The 27797-nt window shown below is 41.8% G+C and overlaps 1 protein-coding gene and 1 pseudogene across 2 annotated transcripts in view; one reads left to right on the forward strand and one right to left on the reverse strand.

Annotated features, from left to right (window-relative positions):
* The window catches only part of CEP350 (centrosomal protein 350), a gene marked incomplete in the record, with an annotated part of 138030 nt that extends 126999 nt beyond the window's left edge, over window positions 1-11031 (forward strand). For both annotated transcript variants that reach the window (XM_027767921.1, XM_027767922.1), the window contains 5 exon segments: window positions 1-1655; window positions 2535-2942; window positions 3043-3189; window positions 5840-5962; window positions 10829-11031. In XM_027767921.1, the coding sequence (XP_027623722.1) occupies window positions 1-1655; window positions 2535-2942; window positions 3043-3189; window positions 5840-5962; window positions 10829-10993 (2498 nt within the window).
* Window positions 5982-6388, reverse strand: LOC102479092 (cytochrome c oxidase subunit 7A2, mitochondrial pseudogene; annotated as a pseudogene).
* Window positions 11032-27797: the final 16766 nt, after the last annotated feature.

Consider the following 27797-nt stretch of genomic DNA (forward strand, 5'->3'; position numbering starts at 1 on the left):
AACTAGACCTGGAACAGGGAGATTCAGCTGAAATTCTTTCAAAGAAAGATCCTCCTGTAGACTCTGCAAATGTTCAGACAGACTTAGTTAGGTTAGCCACTGAAACTCTTCATAAAAAGGAGAAAATGTTGAAAGACAGTCAGTCAGATCAAGATACGGACCATAGTCCAAACGTACAATCAGGAAAAGACATTCCTGAGCAAAAGAACAAAAAGGAAAGTGACTTGTCCTTGTCAGAACATCTTTTTGCTCCCAAAGAGACATCATACTCAGAAGATTTTGAAAAATCTTCTTTTAAGAAAGAAATTTCAGCTGAACTGTACAAAGATGACTTTGAGGTGTCATCTTTGTTGTCACTCAGGAAAGACCCTCAGTCTTGCAGAGATCAGTCCCAGCCCTCCAGGAGATCTAGAAGTAGAGCCACCAGTTTTGGTAGTGACGATGAGATCAGCGAGTGCCTCAGTGAGAAGAGCCTTTCCATTCATAGCAGTGTCCACTCTGAAAGGCTGTTAGAGCTCAAGTCCCCGACCGAGCTTATGAAAAGTAAGGAGCGCAGTGATGTGGAACACGAACCCGAAGTTGCTGAACCTCCTGCTTTGGCTTCGGTCTCTATTGCGGATGAGTTACTTGATTTCCACATTGGTGATAGGGTATTGATTGGCAATGTGCAGCCAGGAACTCTTCGATTCAAAGGGGAGACTAGTTTTGCAAAAGGATTTTGGGCTGGAGTAGAGTTGGATAAACCTGAAGGAAATAACAATGGGACATATGATGGCATTGTATATTTTGTGTGCAAAGAGAAGCATGGTATTTTTGCTCCTCCTCAAAAAATATCTCACATTCCAGAAAACTTCAATGACTATGTAGATGTAAATGAAGATGAAGACTCTTATTTAGATGAACAATATCAATATTATAATCAAGAGCAAAAGGATACAGAGGATCTGAAAGATAGAGAGAAAGATGCAATTGAATATTTTTATGAAAAATCTCTACCTACTACGCACAATATAGAAGCCTTGGTTGATAGAGATAGAAGCCTTAAAATAGAAACCGACAACATAAAGGACACTTCTGGGGTAATTGAAGCCCAAGTTCACCAGCAGTCTTCAGTAGATTCATTGATTTCTTCAAAGGAAGACAAAGACCTCCTTTCTGATGCCATAGAAAAGGTTTCCACTGCTGCAGAGGATGATACTTTAGATAACACCTTTTCTGAAGAATTGAAGAAGCAACAGCAGTTCACAGAAAAGGAAGAGAACCTATATTCCAAAGTTTCAGAAACACTTTCTACCCCACTTCTGGACCTTTTAACAAGAGAAAAAAAACAATTGGAAACCCAGCTGAGGTCATCACTAAATGAGGAGAACAAGTCAAAGCAACAACTAGAAGCAGTCAGCTCACTGACAGACAACTTGCTCCAGGTGTTTGTGAAGGACACAGTCAGTCAACTGCAGCAAATCAAGAAAGCTCGGAATGAGAAAATCCAGCTTAGCAACCAGGAGCTTCTCGATGATGACCAAAAGAAAGTACAGCCCCAAGATCTGTCCCCAAATCTTGAGGAACCGTCACCAGGCATTCCAAGTTGCTTCTTAAGGTCAGAATTAGAAGATGAAAAAGAAGAAATTTCCTCTCCAGATATGTGTCCCAGACCTGTAAGTATTTCATCTAGAGAAAGTATCAACCTACCTTTCCTGTGTAGTACATTTTAGTTCTGTGGCTCCTGAGAGGACTTTTTCCCCCTGTAGGTAAAGATCACTATGGTAGTTTGTAAAGGCCATGTGACCATTTTTCTGTCTGTAGTATAATTGTCCTCTATTATGTCATGAGTGGTCACTACAGGGTTGTCACAAGCACTGGCAGGTTTCTGAGAACCAAAACAGCCATTTAAACTGCTGAGTTAACAATCCCTGTATATTGTCCACAGATTAGATCCCCTTCCAGATTCACTGAAAATTTATTCCATGGAGCTTTGCAGGAGTTCTCAGGCAGTTCTTTTTTGCCTGTGAAATATTCGTTCACATATCTACTCAGTTGTGGTTGCCCTGCAGAGACTGCCAGTGTGATGCTGATTCTGGTAAAACTGAAATATGTCCACTGTGACATAAACTCAGACTGGTTTCAGTTCCCCATGGACAGTTGAGCAAAATGATTCTGAATACCTTGAGCCAGATTATCACCAAGGTGAGAAATTTCATAACCCATTTCCATATCCCAGAGACAGTCCTTTAGAAATAGAATAATGCTGATACCAAAAAAAGAAAAAAAAAAAAAGAAATTAATCAGTAAACATTTTCTAAAAATTCAGTTATAAGGCATATATAAGCATAATTGTGGAAACAGGAATTTCTTTTTTCTTAAATTGCTCATAATGTTCCCTTAAATTGCCCATTGTTTTTATTTTGCATACTTATGGAGAAATATTTCTTATAATTAATACATTTACTTCATCTTAAAACAAAAACAAAAACAAACTTGTTACGTGGTCTGAAGTCACTAAATGGTGCTCTGTTTGAATGGCCCCATTTCCGTAGGAGAGCCCAGTATTTGGTGCCAGTGGGCAGGAAGAGCTTGCTAAGAGACTCGCTGAACTGGAGATCAGCCGGGAGTTCCTGAGCGCATTAGGAGATGATCAAGACTGGTTTGACGAAGACTTTGGTTTAAGCTCTTCTCACAAGATCCAAAAAAATAAGGCAGAAGAAACTATTGTACCTCTAATGGCAGAACCTAAAAGAACACCCCAAAAGCCATGTGAAACATTGTTGGCAGTCCCACATACTATAGAAGAAGTAGAAATTCTCGTACATAATGCAGCAGAAGAACTTTGGAAATGGAAAGAACTAGGCCATGATCTTCACAGCATCAGTTTTCCAACAAAACTGCTGGGCAGTGCCAGTAAGGGTCTAGACCTAGAAAGTACTAGTAAAAGGGTCTACAAACAGGTATGTAACAGGAAAGGATCACTGTATATTTTAACTTACTCCCATTGTTTAAAATTTGTATTCTTAGCCATTGTGTATTGTTTCATTTCTTTCTATCAAGGCGGTTTTTGATTTAACAAAAGAGATTTTTGAGGAAATATTTGCTGAGGATCCTAATGTGAATCAACCTGTTTGGATGAAGCCATGTAGAATCAACTCTAGTTATTTTCGTCGAGTGAAAAATCCAAATAACCTTGATGAAATCAAGGTAAACTATAAGCATCTCCTTTTTTGATTTGTTACTTGTTACACAGACCTATAGATGTTGTTAAAGCAAGAACTCTTCTGTAAAATGACTTTCTGTTTGTTTTTGCTTTAGGGCACATGCACTTGTCAGAGGAAGAGAGACAGAGACAGTGAGAGGGAAAGTGGGAAATTCCCTCTGGGGAATGGCCACATCACAATCCCTTCTCTATTCTCCTCCTGGGATCTAGGGCACGCATGCACATGTGCCCAGCATGAATTTCAAGCTGCTGGATCTGGGACTCAAACCATGGTCGGCCATGTGGGAGTCCAGTGACGTAACCACTATGACAACTATTGATCCCCGTAATAATGACTTTTAACGCTTATTTCACACACACATAGATAGACATACACAATCTATAATAGTTTAGAAGAAATAGGGAAATACCCAGGTAGGTAAATTATTGTAACACAGAGTTATAAGTCAGGTTTGTAGAATTTAGATAGGTTGTGGAAGGACACATGAAAACAGAACACACGTATATACTTTCTCAACATGCCAGCCATAGACATAGCTATCACTTCTATCTATGATTTTGGAGGTTTCATAGTGGTAATGTGATTTTGAAGTACATAGGACACAATATGATAGGTAAAAGTGTTTATTTTGTTATCTAAGAAACCACTGAAAAGATTAAGCACTCAGAAGCTACAGGACTTCAGACTTTGAAGTCACATTGGTGCGAATCTGCCCTGCGTGTCCGCACACTTCTCCTTCACAAAGGAAGTGTTTCTCAAACTTGAATATGCATCGGAATAACGTGGGAAGTTCTCAGGTCTGGGCTAACACCCAGTGTTCTGCATTTCTACCAGATTCCCAAGTGGTCTGATGTGGCTGGTCCCAGGACCCCTCTGTGTAGGAATGCTTTACAGATCTGTTTTCCAAACTGATTTGATCCTAGAAAACCTTTAAAAATAATACATATTGACAGAAAATAAATATTTATAAGATGTAATGAATGCTTATATCAGGGGTCAGAAAACTATGACCCACAGGTCAAAGCCAGGCCACCATCTGTTTTCTTTTTTTTGAAGTTTTGTTTATTTTATTCATGGAAGACAGTGCATGCCCAGAGAGAGAGATCTGCACTTCTGGCAGGGTGCCATCACACTGCAGTCCCTTTTTCCCATCCCTTCACTAGTCAGGATCCTGGGCATGCACTCGAGCACCAACCAGAGAGCTGCACCCACAGTGGACCACGTGACTTCCAGCACAGCATTCAGCACCCTGCCACTTGCACCACCGAGCCTAAACCACAGCCACACCCATTGTTTACATGGTGTCTGTGGCTGCTTTCCTGCTACAGCAGTGGAGACCAACAGTTGCAACAAAGACGAAATGGCCCTCTAAGCTGAGCATGTTTACACTCTGACCCTTTGCAGAGTCAGTTTCCTAGCCCCAACTTAGATTAAAGCACGCAGCATTTTCAGAACACACTGTTGTTCGTACTCTTTTCCTTCCACCCTTCCACAGTTGGTTAAGTCCTTAAATGCGATTACATGTCTGTCCATGTAGGTGGAGAGCAGTGTAGATGGTGGGCACAGTGGCGGTTTGAGAATCTTCTCAGATGATTGATTCGTAGTTTCCTTTTCCCTATAAAGGACATTGTTTTTTAGGGGCCAGCAGGTGGCGTGGTAGTTAAAGCAGCTGGATTCCCACATGACCAACCAAGGCTCAAGTCCCAGACCTGGCAGCTTGCTCTCTTGCTTTCCCTCTCTCCCTCTCTTATCTGTCCCTCTCTGGTCAAAATTTAAAAGAATAAATAAAATGAATTGAAATAAAATAATTTTTAAAAAACATTTTTTTAACAACAAACATAAAATATAAGAAAACTAGTTCTTAATAACAAAGAACAAATAGGTTGAAATAAACAAGATACACACCAGTAATCATCAAACTGTGTGCATCAATAAAGAACACAGTAGAAGCTGCTCACTCATTTTAATGTTGAAAGCACATTGTGTAAGGCTGGCCGCATGGCCCAATGGTTAAGGGAGCTGGATTCCACACAGCCAGTCACAGTTCAGATACCAGCCCCGGCCGTTTAAGAAACCCATTGTGCACATGTGCACGCCCAGATCCCAACAGGATAGAAAAATGGAGGAAAAGGGATTGCAGCATGACCATTCCTCATGGGAGGGGTGCTCAAAAACTGTCAGTATCTCTCTTGGCCAGACACCCTCTAGCAAAAAGAAATAGCATTTTAGTTTTCTTTTATAAGGGTGGTAGTTCAGATATTGTTAATTAAATTATCATACTTCTTGTATTAAAGTGTCAGTATTTTTAAATTTAATATATTTGAATCTCGGTGCTTTGAAATAAACTGCCCCATGCAAAGCCTGTACTTTTCTCACATGGTATTTCTCTGGGATTTTTTTATGTTCAGAGATTGACTTTGTTTTCTTTAGTAGTTTTGCCAGCTCAAAGTTAACTAATAGTGGTTCTTGGGTAAAGGGAATTCTAAAGTGATTTTTCTTTGCAGATTCATCAGTGGGTTTATTTTTATGTATGATCTTTTATTATAAATATGTGTTCTTAAGATGAATCTGTTTAGTGCATTGTAAACACATAAATCTCAGTAACTTTGTGTTTCTTTCATTCCTCTTCATAGAACTTCATAGCAACTGAAGTACTCAAGTTGTTCAGTCTTAAAAAGGAGCCAAACCACAAAACAGATTGGCAGAAAATGATGAAATTTGGAAGAAAGAAAAGAGACCGAGTAGATCATATCCTGGTCAGTGTATATAACTAAATTTTTTTTTTCATGGTAAAGACTGCTTTATTGATGGCAGTTAGTACAAGTCAATAAATATTGATCCCCAGAGAAGAGCTCAGTTATTTATCGTATTACTGGTCCATAGAGAGCGGAATGAAATTTAACGAAAGGACGGCTGGGCTGACCAGAGTCAATCCTGCTTTTTGGGAAATGAAGCCATAGCCGGCTGGTAAATGCCATGTGCTGTCCCACCGACTCTAAGAACCATGGCGACTCTACACGGGAGGGCATCGGCTACTCCACCCTTAGGATGCACAGGAATTCCATGACCCTCCTGAAACAGCTTTCGTTTCTCTGGATCTCTGTTTTCAAAATGTCTGCGTGAAGCAGTGCTTATGATCCTCTGGGTAATCTGACGAAGAGAGTCAGCAAATTCCGCAGCATCTTGTCTCAGCTTCTGCCCACCAACTGCAACCATAACTAAATTGTTTTAATTTTGATCATACCTGCTAAAATCAGAATGAAGTTAGATGGAAAGAGGGAAGTTGACATCTATGGTATTAACATCTTAAAGCCTCCTTTTGCTGCATTTCTACCTCGCTGTTTTGGAAATTGTACTTAGTACGTGTATGTTTAACTTAATAGTATTTCGTGGAAAACTTGAGAAATAAAATCCTGAGTGGAAGCAAAGTTTAAGGTAGTGAATTAAAAAAAGACTAGTGGGGGCCAGCAGGTGGCATGGTGGTTAAGGCACTGGACTCCCACATGGCTGACCACAGTTCAAGTCCTGGACGTGGTAGCTTGCTTTCTCACTTTCTCTCTTTCTCTCTGTCTCTATCTGGCAAGCCTGTGTGCCCTCTAGCAGATTAATAATAATAAATAAAATGAATAATTCTTAAAAATAAGAGAGAGAGAGTATGGACACTGGGGCCAGACTGAGTTCAAATCTCTATTTTGAACTCATGTGTTATATAATTTTAGACAAGTTTATCTTTTTTGCCTCATAATAATAGTACTCACCTGATTAAATTATTAAAAGGGTTGTGTGAGACAAGTAGGATTTATTTGGTTTTGTAACACGAGAGGTCATCAGGAAGTTCATGGAGAATGCATGTTGTGAGAAATCATGCATGGATTTCAAAATTTTTGTGCACCAAAGTAAACTCATAGTTTTATTCCATTTTTCTGTGAGCTTTTGAAGTCCCCTCTTATTTTTCTAACATTAAAAATGTGTTTATCCAAAAAAAAAAAAAAAGGAGGGCCAGCTGGCCAAGTACGTGATTCGAGTCCTGGACCTGGCAGCTTGAGAAACATGCCAGGTGCATGTGTGTGTGCCTGTGTGCCCAAAATCCCAAGAAGAGAATGGAGGAGAAGGGATTTGGCATGGCCATCCTCCCTGGGGGTGCTTTCTCACTTTCCTTCTGTCTTTCCATCTAGCACACATGCCCTATAGCAAATTTTTAAAAAGAAAAAGATTGTCTTTTTCTTTGCCTGAAAAAAGAATCTCAAGTAGTAGCAAACCTTAGGAGACTCACATGTTACTTGATTCAGGTTTACCTTTAAACACAGTTCTAGACTTTCTGTCTATATCACCATCCATAGAATGGGAAAAAGTAGTTTTTCCCATGTGTGTGTGCATTTCCAGTGCTTCATTTACTCAGTAACAACTCACGAGGTCACGTTTGTTTAGCGTTTCACAGTTTCTTCTCTCTCATGCCTTATTTGGTCCTCACGGTAATTACATTAGATGGGAAGGAATGGGGAGCTGTTGGGTAAGCATAAACCAGAGGAAGCTGATCTAGTTGAGGATGGCAAGGGCAGGCCTCCGTGAGGAAGTGACATTTAAGCTCAGATCATAAAGGCAAAGCGCCGTTAGCCGAGCTGTAGGATGGAAGGAAAAAACAACTTGAGTGTCAGTGTGGCTGGAAAGTGAGGGGCGAGGTGGTGTAAGAGAGAGCTGGGGAAGCAGAAGGAGTCTGTTGTGAAGTGCTTCTCTCTCTCTCTCTCTCTCTCTGTTTCTCTCTCTCATTAAAAAAATAAAAATAAAAAAAGACCAGAAATTTAAGTAACCGAAATTATAAGATCACATGTACTGTTTTAAAAACTCATGGAGAAGGTCCAGCCTCTGGGTGGGGAGCTGGACGGATACTGAACTGCAGTGCGAGAAGCCCTGGGGCCGACAGGGTTCAGACCCAGAGTCACCTGAACCAGGCCGAGCACGTGTATGCTCAAGATCCTGACCAGCTGGAGGGCCGGGTAAGAGGACTAGGACGCAGGAAGATCGCTCGGGCACCTGCCTGTTTCCCTCCTTACCTCTTTACCTTTCTCTCTCTCATTTTCTGTCATGAAGGAAAATTAACTTTAAAAAAATAATAAAAGAATGTTTCAAAAGGAACAGCAGTACGGAGGAAGAAAGACCAGCTAGTAGGGTATTAGGGTGAAAGATGGCTGCTTAGGCCTATTAAAGCAAAACGTCTGAGAGATGTATCTTGAGCATATGTCAGAGTAAATGAGGGCATTCGCAGAGGGAGTATATCAAACGGCAAGGAGAACAGAGGTTCAATGCCTGAGGCTTCTAGCTAGTTACAGACTTTTACTTCACATGGTTATAAAAATAACAGCTTCATGGTGGAAAGATGAAATATATTGGAAGGGGAGGGCAGCAATTTGGAGCCATTTTTAGACCTAAACTATTAAACAGAAGTAACAAGTAATATATCTAAAAAGTGAACAATTAGCAAATTGATCTGTAGTTCTTTGTTAAATGTGTCAGAAAATAAGGTATTATACCCTGGCAGAAGAGGCTTCCCCCAAGTGCCAAATAGGGTCAGTTAAGCAGAGACATCTCTCCAGCAGTTGTTAAAATTTTCAAATATTAAAATATATAAATGTTTCTTTTACAAGTATATAGTTTGGGAGAGGGTCATGTCTGTGCATAAGAATTAAAGAGATTTACCAATTTGTGAAGAGTCCTAGGCTGGAGATAGGAATTTGAGAGTGGTGGACTTACAGATGGTCGTCAAAACCATGAGACCAAGGAAGAGCAGACGGATAGAGAAGACTGATTCTCGGAGCACTCCACTGTTTTTAAGGGTTAAGAAGAGGTAAAGAGGGGGGCCAGCAGAGGGCATGGTGGCTCAGATGTCTTGATCCCCTGTTGCTGACCATAGTTCAAGTCCCAGACTTGGTGTCTTAAAAGCCATACCACACATTTTGGGTATGTGTACCCAAAATCCCAAGGAGAGAACTGCAGAGAAGGGATTGCAGCATGGCCACCCCCCCCCCCCCCCGCCTCAGTTTCTCCCTCTCTCTCTCTCTCGGTGAGCACACGTGCCCTATGGCAAAAATCTCTCTAAAAAAATAATAATTAAAATATTACAGACAGAGGAGCAGCCAGTGAGGCAGAAGGAAGCCAGCATCAGATGTTTCCAGGAAGGGAGGGATCAACTGTCAAATACTGCTGACGGGTGAAATAAGATGGGAACTGAGAGTTTAGTGTTGGGGTTACCAGCGTATTGGTCATTGTTGTGCTTAATACAAGTAGTTTTGGTAGTCGGATGAGGTAAAAGCTTGAACGGAGTGAGTTTCCATGAGAGCATGAGAGCAAAAATGAGCATTTCAAAGGAATTATGTTAAAAAGAGAAAAATGGGGCTTTGGCAATGAAAACATCATGTTACTTCTCACTGATGGAGACAGAAATAGTTCCTGTTCTTGAGCACAAAGCTGAAAGAATAAAGTCTTTCATTTCTATGGGGGCTGCTTTGGGGATATATTGAGAGGTAATGAATAATGTCATGAGCATGTATTTCTCCTGCAAATGTGAACAGTTTTCCTTAGAAGAGAGTTTCTTAATTTCATCATTGGGGAGGAAGTTGATCAAAGAACAGATTTAACATTAAAGGCTAAGCAAACTTTTCTAGAAGAAGAAAAACTGCAACTGTGGATAAACAGACTGGGGGTGTGAACTCTGTGTGGTGTACCTGTTAGTCATCCAGAACATTCTTGGTAGGTGAGTATTTCTTATACACTGCACGATGCGATCTGTAGCCAGTAAATATAGGAAACCGAGTTGAACTAGTTTTTTTATGGACAATCTCCTCTCTAATAGGCTAATATTCGTTGAAAATCCCCCTGAGGGAGGGGGATTTAGATTTAAGCTCTAGAACTTACTTGGCCATAGAACTGTTTTTGGTCCCCTGGAACATAAAGTAGGGAACGCAGGAATGGATGTTTAGAGATTCATCAAATAGTCTTCCTCAGTGAGGGGAGATATGGCAGCACTTTGTCATATGCTTGTGAACCCCAGCCCAGGGTCTGTGTGGACAGTGCTTTCCCCCCCACCTCTCTCAGACCTCAGGATGATATGGTCTCTCTCCCAGGAGTCTTCTCATTTCCTTCTAACAGGAACAGCAATACAAGTTCCCTCCTATTTCCTCTACTTTCTTGAGATGACACTGTGATCAGAACAAGCTAGGGGCATGGTGTCATTGGCATTTTGGCCAAGTTAAACTTCTGGTCGATGGAGGCCCGTCACTGAGGTGGTCGCTGTCTTCTTTCTCTGCCTGGCCGCCATCTTACTCTTAGTGCTGGTATGTCTAACAAGTTTGACATGATTCTTTGATGAAATGGTAGTTTTTAAAGTGTGTTATAAGCAAACAATAAGTCTGGTGTAGTTTTTTTCTAATTCGGTTAGTTTTCACTTACCTAAGAATCTCAGATTCCTAAAATGCTGGCCAGCTGGTGACATGGTGGTTAAGGCGGCTGGATCCCATATGCCCAGCTGCGCAGTTCCAACCACGGGAATACTAAGAAAGGAAATGTGATTGGCTTTCCAGCTTCCGTGCACTGGAGCTCTCCTAACCCTGTCGTCTTCTGCATTGTAGGTCCAGGAGCTCCACGAGGAGGAGGCACAGTGGGTGAACTACGATGAGGATGAGCTGTGTGTGAAGATGCAGCTGGCCGATGGGATCTTTGAGACCTTGATCAAAGATACTATTGATGTTCTGAATCAGATCAGTGAGAAACAGGGGAGAATACTACTTGTGTGACACCTTGCAAATAAATCGAACACTGAGTGCTAATGTGAGTCCTGGGCCTTTCTGCCTCCTGATATACACCCCATTGCCATCCTAGCAAGAGTACTTCGGACCCTGTGCCTGTTCTTAAAGACTGCTGGTATGGAGCTCTGGGACAGTGCGGTGTATCTGGTATTACAGCTTTTGCCTTTAGAGACTGTCCCTGGATTCAGTGGTCATTGTCGGTGGGCAGGGTTGCACTCCTCATGTTGAGACATAGTATAATCCTACAGCTCTTGTCAGCATCCCTACCAGGTCTCAGATGAGGGCTGGACACACCAGACTTACCTCTGAGCTTAGACCAGCTTCACTTCCTTGAGTCCGAAGTCAGACAAGAGAGGTATGTAGATAGTGCATCATATTTTTGAAATGTAATCCTGGTCTATACCATAAGTGGATGTTATAGTCTCCAAACAGTATTAAACCCTTAGCCACTTTTAAAATAGGCAAGTTTAATAATGTCCGCCTACTTCACATTCGAGAGTTTATTTCATTTCTTTTTGAAGACAATTTTCTTCCATTATTGCAGCTGAGCAGCACCAAGTGGACTGTCCAGTGTAACAGAAAATAACAGCAGCCTTGCTTTTCAAGCCCCATCTGAGAATTCGAACCCTTTGTGTGACGGGGCATGGAAACAGAGAAGGGCCCCCAGTGAAGAGTGGGCTCGAAGGACTGACACGGGGCTGGCTCTTCTACCCCTGTCTGCCCCTGCACTTTCTTACTCGTTCTGAACCTCTCCTAGCTGCTCCCAGAATCACAGATACTCAGGACCATCTCAGGCATCCAGGCATGGCAAAGTGGAAATAATTCATTTTGGCCTTCAAACCTTCAACTCCCATCTCTCCCCAAGAAGTCAGAGACGCTGTTACTTGAATGATTTAGGAAATGAGTGTGTGCACCAAAGACAAAAAGATATTGTCTGTTGTTTGTGTGCTTGTTTTGCGCTGTGGAACATTTTTTTAATTTATTTTAAGATAAATTATTAAGTTGAAAATGTGTGTCCCTATTCAGAAGTGAAAGATTCTTGTAATAGTTAACCTCCGTCTTGAAGCTTCTATGGTTCACGGTCTTTGCACAGGAAACCTGCGGTTTTAACAAACCCATACACACATCGAAGAAGTCAGTTCAATTCAGTGAAACGAAGATGAGCTTTTTCGAGATCAAAACAGGAATGAAAGAAAATGATTGAAAGACACTGTAAAATTTCACTCTGCCTCTCTCGCAGCATTGCTTCTCACAACTATTACCTGCATCTGAAAACAATCTATAGACTCCAGCTGCTACCCGAGAGCATACGCGATGCTCTCCTGGGACCTCGAGACCCTGCCTTCTTGACTGGTTTCTCTTAATCAGTCCTATCCCTCTTCAAGTAATCTAGAAGAATGTGGATATCTTAGGCGTGAATGTAAATGCCTTAATATTGAAGGTCCTGATTAGAAGCATGATACAAGACATCCACTGGATTCATATTTACAAATATCCTGGAATGTTACAGCTTCAAAATATGTTAGAAAAACCCCAAAGATGGTGTAATCTCTAAGTGTGCACATTCATTCATTTCTGCATCTTTCCTCCAAACTTGCCTTTGCGTCTTAAATGTCTTCACTATGCACACTTCCATTCCTCTCTGGTTTCATCTTGTCATTGTAAGAAACTTACAGAAATAATCATTGGAATATTTGCATTTTGCACAATGACTGGTATGATAGCTCTTGACAAATGAGGAAAGCACTGAACTGTTCTGATTGGGTCTCGGGAACTGCTCGGATTGACGTAGTGCCAGCGTTTCTTTTCGACTTGTGGTGTTGAGCTGTAGTCTTGTAGCCATATGAGCAAGTTGACTAAGAGAAGCAAAGGTTTCTTGGGGTTATTAACCAGTAGTGTGGACATGATATTTCCATGTGGCCAAGGAAAAGCAAACACTTTTCTTTTTGGTTTGTGTTATCTGGAAGACAGACTACACCTTGTCTACATCCTTTGGCTGTTTGTAGGATCACATTGTCCTTATGATACTGAAACTTTACAGCTGCTGTACATTTTTTATAATTGAATATCAGATTATTATAATAGGATTATAGGTTGTTTTTCTACATCTTCATGATTTGGACCTAGAGTCGATTTTTAATAAGAAAGTTTATCCTTACTCTTTTTGACATTATGATTCCAGAAAGGGATTCTGGACTTGGAGTTCCCTGGGAAGAAATGCTGCCAAGAAAGTGGCAGGAGCTGTCCTATCTTGAGAATTCTGGGTTTCAGATGAGAGGCAGAAATGGATCAGTCTTTTTCTTTGCTAGAAATGGTTATCCATAGTTTGGTAGCAAAAAAATAAAAATAAAAAAAAATAAGACAAAGGAAATCTATAGTTAGCAGATTTCTTATTATTTTGACTAGTTGGGTCTAATTGAAATGGGTTTCTTGTTAGAATTAGGAATGATAAATATGGATACCCAGCCACTTGTTCCATATTGGGATCTTTTTAATCAAGCTCTGCCTCTTAACCAAGAACCTAAATATTCCCTCTTTCTAATCTCTGTTCCTTCTCCCCACGCCCCCATCCTCTTTCACTCTTTCTTTATAATTCCTCTAAAAAAGATCTTTGCATCAGCAGTAATACCTTTTAGAATAGCACTATCAGAATTTAGTAGTAAACCAACACATAGGCTTCAGATTTACTTCTGAGTCCAAAACAATTTGTGCTATCCAGGGTAATTAACTCTGGGTTAAATAAGTACAGGGTATAGATTCCCTCTTCAGGTCTAAACAGGAATTTTTACTCTAGGGAAAAGTGGGAAGAGCTCAAAAGTAGTTAAATAAGGAAGGTAATTTGTTTTTCTTTTATCTGAAAGAAAAGACAATTCCTTCTGTGACTACAGGTCTCTGAGAAATTATCTTTCAAAAGAGATTTCATTGCTCATAAGAGTGTTGTGGCCTATTGATAAAAACAATTTTGTTCACTTTCTTGTCTTGAAAAAAAGTGGCCTTAGCTTTTTGCAATACTTGAATAAAGTGTGTACTTGCAAAAGAATTTCTGTAGCACAGCATTAGAGACTCATAACTTTTCTGCAAGAAATTCAAACTTACATCTTCCTTTTACTACCTTAAGAATACTAGTGAATAACACATTAATTCAAAGAGCAAATGATAGAAACTACAATGATGTTTAATGCAAATTGTAGGAATTTACATGTTTACAAATCATCTTAAACTGGTTGTGCAGCAATTCAATAAAATATCTTTGTATTATAAAAAAAATGTGAAGAGAAAATTGTAAACTGATGTAAAGGAGGTACTGTCATTTTAATTAACCTATGTTCAATAGCTTTTCCTTCTGGACTTTGCAAAGCCTTCTCGGTAAACACATTGCAAAGCGTTCTCTGGGAGGTTTAGCCTCCTGTGTGTACTGTACTGTGCAGACATGAAAAAATAAACCCGTTTACTGTGTATGTGTAAATAGCCTGGCCAGCAGGCTGCTTTCAGCCAATAGTCACATCCAGTGCAACTTTGCACAGAAGACTTAAGGGTGTGGTTTGTAAGTATGACCTGTAAAATAACTGGGATGATTTCCCATGTATACCTGTGTATATAGATTTGTTAACTGAAATGTACTTTAAGAAAAGATAAGATCTGTAAATAAACTGATTTATAAATTAATTTCATGTCAAGTTCTTATTTTTCCCCACTTGCCAAGTTTAGAAAAAGAGTCTCTGTAAAACGTACTTTATTTCTTGGGCCAGCTGGTGGTGTGGTGTTTAAGGTGGCTGGAGCCCACATGGCTGAGTATGTGGGTTTGAGTCTTGGGCCTGGTGGCTTGAAAAACACACCAGGCGTGGTGTGTGCATGCCCAAATTCCCTAGAGGAGAAATGGAGAAAGATTGTAGCATGGCCATTCCCCCGAAGAGTGATTTTTCAATTTCTGTCTCTACCACGAGTACACATAGCCTCTGGCAGATTTTTTTAAAATTCTGGTTTCTTACACACTGGCAGGGCATTTATGCTTCCCCATACACAGGTGAGGTGTGTGAGCGCTGTTAGCCCCACACGGAAGTGCCACCATCACAGACATCTGAGCAGCCTGGGCTGGGCAGGTTCAGGGCACATTCCTTCAACAGATCATCATGGAACACTAGCTTTGTGTTCTGAGCTGTGGAGTTCTGGGGAGGTAGCAAAGAAGACAGAAATGGTCCTGGTCACAGGAACTCAACACCTAATGAAAGAGAGTCACCCAAAAATAATTTGGAAAAAAAAAGGCATGAACAATTGTAACCACTGTTGGAAAGGAAGCACTGGTCTTCAAAAAGCAGAAAATACATATTAAAAACTATGCATGGGGTTCAAATTTTTTTGCACTAAAACTCATACCAACTTGTTACAACACATCTGAACATGATCTAGTATGAGGCACTAAGGAGGATTAGACATCAGTTTCAAAAGAACCCTTACCACAGCAATGTGAACTTTGCTAAAATTGAAGAAAGAGCAAACATCATGAAATTTATGGTGAAGCTTAGGTGGAAGAATGGTGAAATCACTGATGCTTTACAGAAAGTTGATGGGGACAATGTGGCAAAGAAAACAACAGTTTATAAATGGCTAACTCGTGTTTAGAAGGGACAGCATGTTGAAGATGATGCCCATAGTGGCATCAGAATGTGAGGAAAAAAGTCTGGTTTCTGTCCTAACTGAAGAGGAGCAATCAACAGCAGAAACAATAGACAGTTGCCATAGACCTCTCAGTTGGTTCAGCTTATATAACTTGGACCAAAAAGTTAAAGGTGAGCAAACTTTAATTTTGGGTGTCAAAACTGTTGCACCAGTTCAGCTGTAGAAAGAGCAGCTTTAAATAAGTGAGATCAAGACCCTGAAGCATTTCTTCAAAGAATTGGAACAGCCGATGACTCATGGCTTCACCAGTACAATCCTGAAGACCAAGCACAGTCCAAACAAGGGTGGTCCTATAAGAGCAAAGGTTATAGCAGGGACCAGCAGGTGATGTGGTTAAGGCACTGGACACCCACATAGCCGACTGTGGTTCAATTACTAGACCTAGTGGCTTGAAGAACACACCATGTGCGTGCATGTCCAAGATCCCAGGAGGAGAATGGAAGAGAAGGAATTGTGGTGTGGTCATCCCCCTTGGGGTGATTTCTCACTTTCCCTCTCACTGTCTCTCTGTCTCTCACCAGTGAGTGCATAATACCCTATGGCAAAAAAAAAAAAGTAAAAAATATCAAAGGTTATGGCAACAGTTTTTTTCAGATGCTCAAGGCACCTTGCCATATGAAAATCAAAGAATGGTTTGTATCTTATATTTCTTTTAATTCCATTTTTCCATGAGCCTTTTGAAGTTCTCTCATTCACAAAGTTTGAGAAATCTTAATAAAAGGATCCAACGAGGCTGGGGTGGGACAAGGAAGAATTCTCTGATAAACTGCAACTGTTTTCTACTTGGTGGGCTTTTTCCTCTAATTCATGATAAAAGCTGTTTCTCTCAAATGATCACCCTTGCAAAATAACACAAATGGAAAAGTCACACAATTAGGTGGGCCACAGAGAAGACCAGCCAGCTGAGATGAGGTACAAAGACTATTATTTTCAGAAACACGAGCTTGAAGGAGAATAGAGCTGCAGGTATATAAGAATAGAAGAATTCCGTGGATGGTGAAGACAAAAGCCTGACTTTTTTCCTATTTCCAAAATCCTTCCATGGGCCCTGGGGTGAGTCATGCCCGCAAATATCAACATCATTTTGGCCCACTTGATAATAGGACTCTTCCTACATCCTGTCCCTGGCATAAAATTTTTGCAGTGGGTGAGTCATGCCTGCAAACATTAAGAGACCATTTGACTCATTGATAACAGGACTCTTCCTACATCCTATCTTTGGGATAGTATCTTGTGACTCCACAAGCCCCCTTATCTCTGTTATAATACACTCTGCTGATGCCTTCCTGAAATGCAGACCTCCCTTTCTAATCACCAACCTAAAGATTATAAAACCCGGGGAACCAGCAGTTAGCATAATGGCTATGTCGCTGGACTCCCACGTAGTCAACCATGGTTCACGTCCCAGACCCGGTGGCTTAAAACTCATGCCTGGCACATGTGCGTGCGTGCCCAAGATCCCGAGAGGAGAATGGAGGAGAAGGGATTGTGGCGTGACCATCCCCCCTGGGGGTGATCTCTTGCTTTCTGTCTCTATGTCTCTCTCTGTCTGGCGAGCACACGTGCCCTATAGCAAAAATCTCTCCAAAATAAAAAAAAAAAAAAGATTATAAAACCCACCTATGCCTACAAGCCCCCACTTCCCAGATGGCCCACCTTTTGGGGCCAGACCAATGAAAGAACTCTTTTCACTAAATTCTGAACCTTGTCTCTCACTCTTAAATAAAAGGAACCCTTGTACTTGATCATCTCAAGAAAGGCATATTTGCCTCATCTCTGGGCCAGGTCACACACATTCATGCTTAGAAATAAACTGCGTTAATGATTATTTCGGCAGCATTGGTTATTTCCATCGACAATGGAAATGTATGTGCTCAGGACAGTGAATCATCCCTGGCCTAGTAGCTTAGACAGTAGTCACCATCATCTCTCCTAATTCCTCTAGTTGCCTCCTGGTGGCCATCTCTGCTACATCTTTAACCTCTTACACAACCATAAACAGTAAAGAAATAATCAGAAAAATGACCCCTGGGCCAGCCTAGTAGCCTTGTAATTAAGGGAGCTGGATCCCACATGGCCAACTTCAGTTTGAGTCCTGGTCCCAGTGGCTTGAAAAACATGCCAGCTGCATTTGTGTGCATGCCCCAAATCCCCTCAGTATGGAGAAATGGAGAAGGGATTGCCTCATGACCATGCCTCTGATGGGTGCTTTCTCCCTCTCTATCTCTCTGTCTCTCTCTCTCTGGCAAGCACATGCACCCTCTGGCAACTGAAAACGGCTGACCCCAACCTGCTGCAGATTTTAAGAAATTCTTCAATGTATGAAACAGATCATTTGAGTGCCTACTGCATGCCAGATACTACAGTTGGTGCTAAGGACATAATGGTAGTAATAGGGCCAGTGTATGGTGTGGTGGTTAGGAGAGCTGGATCCCATATGGCCAACTGTGGGGTTTGAGTCCAAGACCAGCAGCATGGAAAATACGCCAGGCACAGCTGTGTGTGTGCCCAAACCCCTTAAGGAGGGAGAAATGGAGAACAGATTGTGGCTTTCTCTTTCTCTCTCTCCAGGGAGCACCATGCCCTCTGGCAAATTTTTAAAAAACGAAAGGAAAAAAAAAACAGTAAATAGCAAATTGAATCTTGGGAAAAAGACCAAATACTTGTAACCTACTGTAGAATCAAAATATATGAAAATGGTTGGTGAGGATATGGAAATTGACACTCTGAACCAAGAAAACAAGACCTGTTTTGGCGAGACCTACACTGGGGCCATGCCTACAGAGATGATACCTACAGGAAACAATGCCCCACGAAATCCCAGAAATGCTCAGAACTGGAGAGACTGCTGCCACAGGGAAGACGGGACGCATGGAGATGGTGTCACCATTCTCTAGGTGGCCAGGCTGTTTGGCCAAAGTCAAAAAGCAAAATAAGTGCCTCTCTGAGGAAAGACCAGAGCTTGCTGTGAGGTTGCGGAGAACAGGCAGCATGCATACCAGGTCTGAGGGGCACAGCACTTACAGCAAAGGAGAAAGTGTGCATGGCATCTAGTCCCTTGCAGTGCGCAGGTCCCATAGCCAGCAAATCCACCCTGTGGCTAACAGGCCACAAAGTTACTGGAAGAACCCCACTTCAGGCTGCAGAGGAAGGCTCCTCCCCTCCCTATCCCCAGTGGAGGGTGAAAGACAGACAGCTGGGGACACGCCCGAGGGCCGTTGATAAACAAGGGAACAAAGGAGCTCACATGGAGTCCATCAGGGAAGGAGGCACAGACCGAGGATCCCTATCTGGTAAGGAAGAGGAGAATGGAAGAGAAGGGATTGCGGCGTGACCATCCCCCCTGGGGGGTGATTTCTCGCTTTCTGTCTCTATGTGTCTCTCTGTCTGGCGAGTGCACACGCCCTATAGCAAAAATCTCTCCAAAATAAAAAAAAAAAAAAGATTATAAAACCCACCTATGCCTACAAGCCCCCACTTCCCAGATGGCCCACCTTTTGGGGCCAGACCAATGAAAGAACTCTTTTCACTAAATTCTGAACCTTGTCTCTCACTCTTAAATAAAAGGAACCCTTGTACTTGATCATCTCAAGAAAGGCATATTTGCCTCATCTCTGGGCCAGGTCACACACATTCATGCTTAGAAATAAACTGCGTTAATGATTATTTCGGCAGCATTGGTTATTTCCATCGACAATGGAAATGTATGTGCTCAGGACAGTGAATCATCCCTGGCCTAGTAGCTTAGACAGTAGTCACCATCATCTCTCCTAATTCCTCTAGTTGCCTCCTGGTGGCCATCTCTGCTACATCTTTAACCTCTTACACAACCATAAACAGTAAAGAAATAATCAGAAAAATGACCCCTGGGCCAGCCTAGTAGCCTTGTAATTAAGGGAGCTGGATCCCACATGGCCAACTTCAGTTTGAGTCCTGGTCCCAGTGGCTTTAACACAAGTGCACCGTCATTGTGTGCATGCCCCAAATCCCCTCAGTATGGAGAAATGGAGAAGGGATTGCCTCATGACCATGCCTCTGATGGGTGCTTTCTCCCTCTCTATCTCTCTGTCTCTCTCTCTCTGGCAAGCACATGCACCCTCTGGCAACTGAAAACGGCTGACCCCAACCTGCTGCAGATTTTAAGAAATTCTTCAATGTATGAAACAGATCATTTGAGTGCCTACTGCATGCCAGATACTACAGTTGGTGCTAAGGACATAATGGTAGTAATAGGGCCAGTGTATGGTGTGGTGGTTAGGAGAGCTGGATCCCATATGGCCAACTGTGGGGTTTGAGTCCAAGACCAGCAGCATGGAAAATACGCCAGGCACAGCTGTGTGTGTGCCCAAACCCCTTAAGGAGGGAGAAATGGAGAACAGATTGTGGCTTTCTCTTTCTCTCTCTCCAGGGAGCACCATGCCCTCTGGCAAATTTTTAAAAAACGAAAGGAAAAAAAAACAGTAAATAGCAAATTGAATCTTGGGAAAAAGACCAAATACTTGTAACCTACTGTAGAATCAAAATATATGAAAATGGTTGGTGAGGATATGGAAATTGACACTCTGAACCAAGAAAACAAGACCTGTTTTGGCGAGACCTACACTGGGGCCATGCCTACAGAGATGATACCTACAGGAAACAATGCCCCACGAAATCCCAGAAATGCTCAGAACTGGAGAGACTGCTGCCACAGGGAAGACGGGACGCATGGAGATGGTGTCACCATTCTCTAGGTGGCCAGGCTGTTTGGCCAAAGTCAAAAAGCAAAATAAGTGCCTCTCTGAGGAAAGACCAGAGCTTGCTGTGAGGTTGCGGAGAACAGGCAGCATGCATACCAGGTCTGAGGGGCACAGCACTTACAGCAAAGGAGAAAGTGTGCATGGCATCTAGTCCCTTGCAGTGCGCAGGTCCCATAGCCAGCAAATCCACCCTGTGGCTAACAGGCCACAAAGTTACTGGAAGAACCCCACTTCAGGCTGCAGAGGAAGGCTCCTCCCCTCCCTATCCCCAGTGGAGGGTGAAAGACAGACAGCTGGGGACACGCCCGAGGGCCGTTGATAAACAAGGGAACAAAGGAGCTCACATGGAGTCCATCAGGGAAGGAGGCACAGACCGAGGATCCCTATCTGGTAAGGAAGTGTCCCAGGGCCAAGGCCACGAAGGCCTTTCCCAGCAGGCATGGAAACAGAAGTTGATTGCAAGTTGACAAGAACAGGCTGCCTGAGTGCCCACCCCACTTACTGGTTCCAGGTGACTGCCTCCTCCCCCTCCAGTGCCCTCAGGAGATCAGTTATTCACTGGAGAAACTGAACCTGAGAGGTGGAACTCGACTCCAGGTACAACAAAGCACAAAAGTGAGGCAAAGACTGTACAGATGTGTCCAGAGGAGACAGTGGCGTGTTGAGATCCCCTGTGACTATTATGTTGCAGTCTCCCTATCCCTTGAGAGCTAACGGTCTCTCTTTGACGTATTTAGGTGCTCCAGTGTTGGGTGCGTAGATATTTACAAGTGTCGCGTCTTCTTGGTGAGCAAGTCCTTTTAGCACTATATAATGTCCTCCTTTGTCTCTTCTTACATCTTTCACCTTAAAGTCTATTTTATCTGAGTGTGTTCAGCAAATGGTGCTGGGAGAACTGATATTCACCTGCAGAAGAAACTGGACCCTTATCTCTCACCACTAATAACAATCAACTCAAAATGGATCGAGGGTCTAAACACAAAACCTCAAACTATAAAACTACTGGTGGAAAACACAGAGAAAACTCTTGGAGACCTCAGAGTAGGCAGACTTCCTAAAGAAGGCCTCCAAAGCACAGGCAATAGTCCCAAAAATAGACAAAGGGGGGGAGGGACCATATTTAGGCTGAGAAGCTTCTGCACAGCAAAAGAAACAATAATTAGAGTGAGAAGATAACCCTGAGAGTGAAAGAATGCATTTAAAAACGATACTTCAGATAAGAGACTGATAGCCAGAATATACAGGAAACAAGCAGAGTGCTCACACACAAAAAAATCCAATTAAAAGATAACCGACTACTCTCCAAAGAAGACATACTAACAGCCAACAAGCATATGAAAACATGCTCGACATCTCTTATCATGAGGGAGATGCAAATCAAAACCACCATGAGATACCACTTAACCCCAGTCAGAATACTATAATTTAAAAAAAATAGATAATGATAAGTGCTGGTGAGGCTGTGGTGAAAAGGGAACTCTCCTACACTGCTGGTGGGAATGCAAATTAGTATAGCCATTGGGGAGAACAATATGGAGATTCCTCGGAAGCCTACAAATAGAACTACCATATGATCCAGCAATTCCACTCTTAGGTATTTACCCAAAGGACAGAAAAACCCTCAGTTGGAAAAACACTTGCGGATCCATGTTTATTTGATTCCATTTCCCAGCATTATTTACAATTGCTAGGGCATGGAATCAACCCAAATGTCCAGAGATGGGTAGACTGGAAAAAAAAAAAACATGGGATTTGTACTGTATGAAATATTAGCTATAAAAAAAAGAATGAGACCCTGACATGTGATGCAAAGTGGATGAGTATGGAAGACCTAATGCGAAGCAAAGCAAGCCAGAGTATGAGACAGACTTTGTGTGTCCCCGCTCAGAAAACACCGAATGTCGGCGCTTTATAGCAGAAACCAGAAGTTTGGAAGGGACAGTAGCAGGGAGGGCAACTGTAGATACTAGAGATAGTAAGGTATGGGTGAACAGGGGTGGGTCAAAAAGAGGGAGGGGAACAGGCAAAAAATACATTCAATTGACACAAAAATGAGAAGTTATTTGATGATGATAATGTACATGGTAATGTCTTTGTCTTGACTGATCTGCACCATGTTCATGCTGGAAAAAGCAATGTTGTACACTATAAAGATATATAGTGATTAAATGTAATAATAATTTTAATTGTGTATTATATAAATATTATTTATTCATTTTAAAATGTGTTTAATAGAATGTTCAGATGGAGGAACTGACAAGGCTTATCCACAACCCTCTCCCCAGGAAGAAGACTAGAAAACTAAATGGCCTCAGAGAAAAGATTTACAGTTACGGACATTTGGAGAGTCTTCCAGAGAAAATGTTAGCTTGCCTGTTGGTTAAAGTGACTGGATCCCACGTGGTCCTCTGCACAGTTCAAGTTGCAGACCTGGTGGCTTGAAAAACACACTGGGGCATGTGTGTGTGTGTGTACCCCAAATCCAAAAAGGATGGAGAAATGGAGAAGGGATTGCGATATGACCAGATAAGGTTCTCTTTCTCCAGGAAGCACACACATACTCTGACAAATAGAAAGGAGAGAGAGAAAGAAAAAGGAAGGAAGGACAAAAGAAAGATACCAGAGAAAGAGAAAGAGAGAGAGAGAGAAAGAGAAAGAAAAAACATTAGCTTGCTCTCTGATACTGCTCTGGGGATTGTCACCAGTCAGAGCCCACACAAGCACACTGAGTTACTCATCACACAGCACACACCCACACATAGTCACCCATCTCTAGACCTTGGAAGGAAGCCACCGAATGTAATGATCGAACCAAAAAGAAAAAGCAGGAATTGGGAGGGGCCCAGTGGTGGTGTGGTGGTTAAAGGCACTGGACTCCCACATGTCTGACTACTGTTTGAATCCCAGATCTGGCAGCTTGCTTTCTCACTTTTCCTCTCTCTCTTTCTCTCTGTCTCTCTCTCTGGTCAAGTTAAAAAATAATTATAATAGATAAAATTAAATAATTCTAAAAGAAAAAAAGAATCATGGTGAGACAATAATGCGTGACACAGAAGAAGACATCACAAGAAACAAAAACTGTAATTAAAACTCTCAGGTAGCTAAAACAATACCGCATCCGTGAAATAGGAACAGAATGCCCTAAGAGATCAGATAACATGGCTGAGCTCTTGAAAATTCGAAGTATGATAGTCATCATTTCAAACTCAATAAAAAACTGGAAAATAAAGTTGAGGAAATCCTGACCACAAAACGAAAAGACAAAAATAGGAGGAGAAAAAAGGTAAAGAACCAATCCACAAAATCCAACATTTTAAAAAGCAGGAGGAACAAGTTTTAGAAGAAAAACTTCAGAATTTAAATATGTGAGTTTCCAGTTGGAAATGGTTCGATGAGTGTCCAGCACAATAAATAAGTACACACTAAGTCACATTGTGAAATGTCAGGACTTCATGGGTAAAGAAACTATTCTAGAAGTTTCTAGAAGAGCAAAATAAAGGAGGATTAGGAAGGAAAATGTTACTACTCTCCTGAATAGCAACATTGGAGGCCTTGAGAAAGGAGAACAACATTCTGAATAATCGAGGGAAAATTCTTTTCATCTAAAAGTCTACATTCAGCCAAACTGTAAATCAATAGTGAAAGTAGAATATGGACAATTTCAGAAATGTAAAGTCTGTACTTCCTAAGTATCCTTTCTCAGGAGGGGGGGAAAAAATGAAACAAAGACTTGAGATCTGGGGCCAGCAGGTGGCATGATGGTTGAGGCACTGGACTCCCACATGGCTGACTGCAGTTTGAGTCCTGGACCTGGTGGCTTGCTTTCTCACTCTCTCTCTTGTCAAATTTTAAAAAGAATAATAAAGTAAATAATTCTTTAAAGAAAAAAAAAAAAAAAAACCCTGAGATCTGAAAATGGGATCCAACCCAAGAAAAACAGGAGAGAAACTGGTGGGATGACAATTGTCTTGTAGGCCTAGAGATCCAAACCACCAAAGCAGCAGCTAGGGGGCTCCAGAAAGAAGGTCTCCAGCAAAGGGGAAGGGTAGGGGATAAATAAACTGACGTTCTTAACAACACAAGGAGAAGGGATAAGGAAAGGAGGTGATGGGCTCAGAGTGAGCACTGAACAAAGTAGAGTTGAGTACTCGCCTCAATAATGAGCAATACTGTGTAGTTCTGGTAACATCAACACTGAATACTGTGAAGCCACGATATTAGGAGGATGGGGACGGGAAGGAAACTCTCAGCTAAGTCTGCATTGAACACATTAGGAAGTGATTCGGTTTACAGTTCAGCCGGCTAAACCACAATACCCAGATACCTGGTCAAACAGCAGTCTAGATGTAAAAACTAGCTTTTTTTTTTTTTTTTAAAGATGAGATTAACAATTAAATGAGTAGATTTTGAATAAAGCAGATTATCCTCCGTAATGTGGTGGGCCTTGTCTCATCAAGTAAAGTTCTTAAAAAAAAAATGGCTGAAGCCTCACGAGGAAAAAGGAATTCTGCCTCCAATCTGCCTGCAGACTTGAACCCCATGCACCATCCTCTCTCCCTGTATGTGTATATATGTATGTGTGTGTGTGTGTGTGTGTGTGTGTGTGTAGTCTTCAAAAAATTTGTGGAAAATGCATATTATGAAAAAGCTATTTATAAATTTCAAAATTTTTTGCACCAAAATAAAGTTGTTCTTTTCAATTTAATTAAAAATTTTTTTTCGAGGGGACCAGCAGTTAGAGTAATGTCCAGTATGTCACTGGACTCCCACATAGTCAACCACGGTTCGCATCCTGGGCCCAGTGGCTTAAAACTCATGCCGGGCGTGTGTGCGTGTGTGCCCAAGATCCCAAGAGGAGAATGGAGGAGAAGGGATTGCAGCGTGGCCATCCCTCCTGGGGGGTGATTTCTCGCTTTCTGTCTCTCTGTGTCTCTGTCTGTCTGTCTGGCAAACCAAATGACAATAAAATCTCTCCAAAAAAAAAAATTTTTTTTTCGAGAACCAGCAGGTGGTGTGGTGGTTGAGAAGCTGGACACTCCCACATGGCTGACACGGTTCAAGTCCTGGACCTGGTGGCTCGCTTTCTCACTTCCCCTCTCTCTCTCTTTGTGTCTCTCTCTATGAAATAATAAATGAATGAATAAATAAAACTAAAAATAAATAATTCTTAAAAATTTTTTTTCAGTTTTTGCTACAGGGTATGTACAATCACCAGAGAGACAGAAAGAGAGAGAGGAAAAGTGAAAAGTCACCCCCTGGGAGGGGAGTGGCCACATTGCAATCCCTTCTCCTCCATTCTCCTCTTGGGATTATAGGCACACACAAGTGCCTGGTGTGTTTTTCAAGTGGCTGGGTCCAAGACTCAAACCATGGAGTTGGACTTGAGGGATCCAGACACCTTAATCTCTACACCAGCTGGCTGGTCCCTAAACTTTAATTTCATTTTCCATCAACTTTTTCAAGTTCCCCTTATGTATGTGTATATTATAAACACACATAAATGTACATATGCACATACATACATATGATGTACATACACACGTAGGGATATATGCCTGAATAATACAGTAAATTAGGGACCAGCAGATGGCATAATGGTTACGTTGCTAGTCGACCTGGTTGGAGCCCAGACCAGGCAGCTTAAACTCACGCCAGGCATATGTGTGTGTGTGCCCAACATCCTGAGGAAAGAATGGAGGAGAAGGGACTGTGGTGTGGCCATTCCCCCGGGGGGTAATTTCTCACTTCCTGTCTGTCTCACTTTCTGGCAAGCACATGCACAGGATAGCAAAAACCTCTCCCCCTGGGAAAAAAAGTAATAATAATAATAATAATATAGTAAGTTAGTAGCTAAAGTCTGAAACTAATGACTCAAGAGAGAGCATATTTTTTGAATATATGTAAACACTAAACAAGGATTTTGAAATGAAATGATTCACAATGGGAATCTTTGGGATGGCAAGGAAGAGGAGGAATTGGAATGAAATTGACTCTGTGTGTGTATAATTAAAAGCCTTTTTTTAATATACAAAGGCCACCTTGATAATAAAAACTAATAAACCCACTCAAAAAAAAAAAACACAAAAAAGGATATGTTCAACATGTTTTAATTTTATTCTCTTTTTTTTTTTTTTTTGGAGAGGTTTTTGTTATAGGGCGCATGCGCTCGCCAGAAAGACAGAGAGAGACAGAGAGACAGAAAGCAAGAAATCACCCCCCAGGGGGGATGGCCACACCACAATCCCTTCTCCTCCATTCTCCTCTCAGGATCTTGGGCACGCACACACACACGCCTGGCGTGAGTTTAAACCGCTGGGTCCGGGACTCAAACTGCAGTCGACTACGTGGGAGTCCAGCGACATAGCCATTACGCTAATAGCTGGTCCCTAATTTTATTCTCTACTAAGTTCTGCATAGGGCACGATTAGAGAGAATTATACTTCCCCTCTTATAATCTAAAGTCAGTTTCAGTATTATTGCCTGCTAAAATTAAGCAGCTAAATGTGGGTCGAAGCTTTTTAACCTAAATATTTTTCATCTCAGATAAGAATTAGACTCAAGGGGCTAGCTGGTGGCATTGTGATTAAGATGCTGAACTCCCACATGGCCGTCTGCAGTTCAAGCCCTTGACCTGGTGGCTTGCTTTCTCACTTTCCCTCTCTTTCTCTTCTTGGTGAACGCACATGCCCTATAGCAAATTTTTTTAAATAGCAATGATATTTAATAATTTTTAAAAATTAGACTTGAGGTCATCAAAAAACTTAGCTGTCATGTATAACTTAAATGGTGTGTTTAACATATTCCAAAAAATCATCTATATATATATATAATTTTCCCCCCAAAAGTCAGCCCCATAGCACAGTGGGAGCATTGGGAGCTGGATGCCAGTTGATGACCACATTTTGAATCCTGGTCCTGGAGGCTTGAAAGAACACAACGAGCATATGTGCATGCACACCCCGAATCCCGATGGGATGGAGAAATGGAGGAGAAGACACTGCAGGGTGACCACCCATCCCTGGAGAATGTGCTCTCTTTTTCTCTGGCTAGTGCATATGCCCTCTGGCAATTAAAAAAAAAATAAGATGTACATTTGTTGATACATGGATACTGTAGGAAAAAGAATTGTCACGTGGGCCCAGCCTGGTGGCTCAGTTGGTAACCAACTGAACTGCAGTGCTAGAAACCACATGGCCGACCTGGGTTTGCATCACCACGTGAGCCTAAAAACACAAGGAACTCACATAGGTGCCCAGGATCCTCAGAAGCTGGAAAGCTGGGGAAAGGAAATCGTGGTGTGAAAAGACCCTGTAGAGGGTGCCCCTCTCTCTCTTTGTCGTACATATGCACATGTGCTATCATGAATCATAAAAATA

The sequence above is a fragment of the Tupaia chinensis genome, unplaced genomic scaffold (assembly GCF_000334495.1).
Source record: "Tupaia chinensis unplaced genomic scaffold, TupChi_1.0 Scaffold000074_1, whole genome shotgun sequence".
NCBI classification, from domain to species: Eukaryota; Metazoa; Chordata; class Mammalia; order Scandentia; family Tupaiidae; genus Tupaia; species Tupaia belangeri.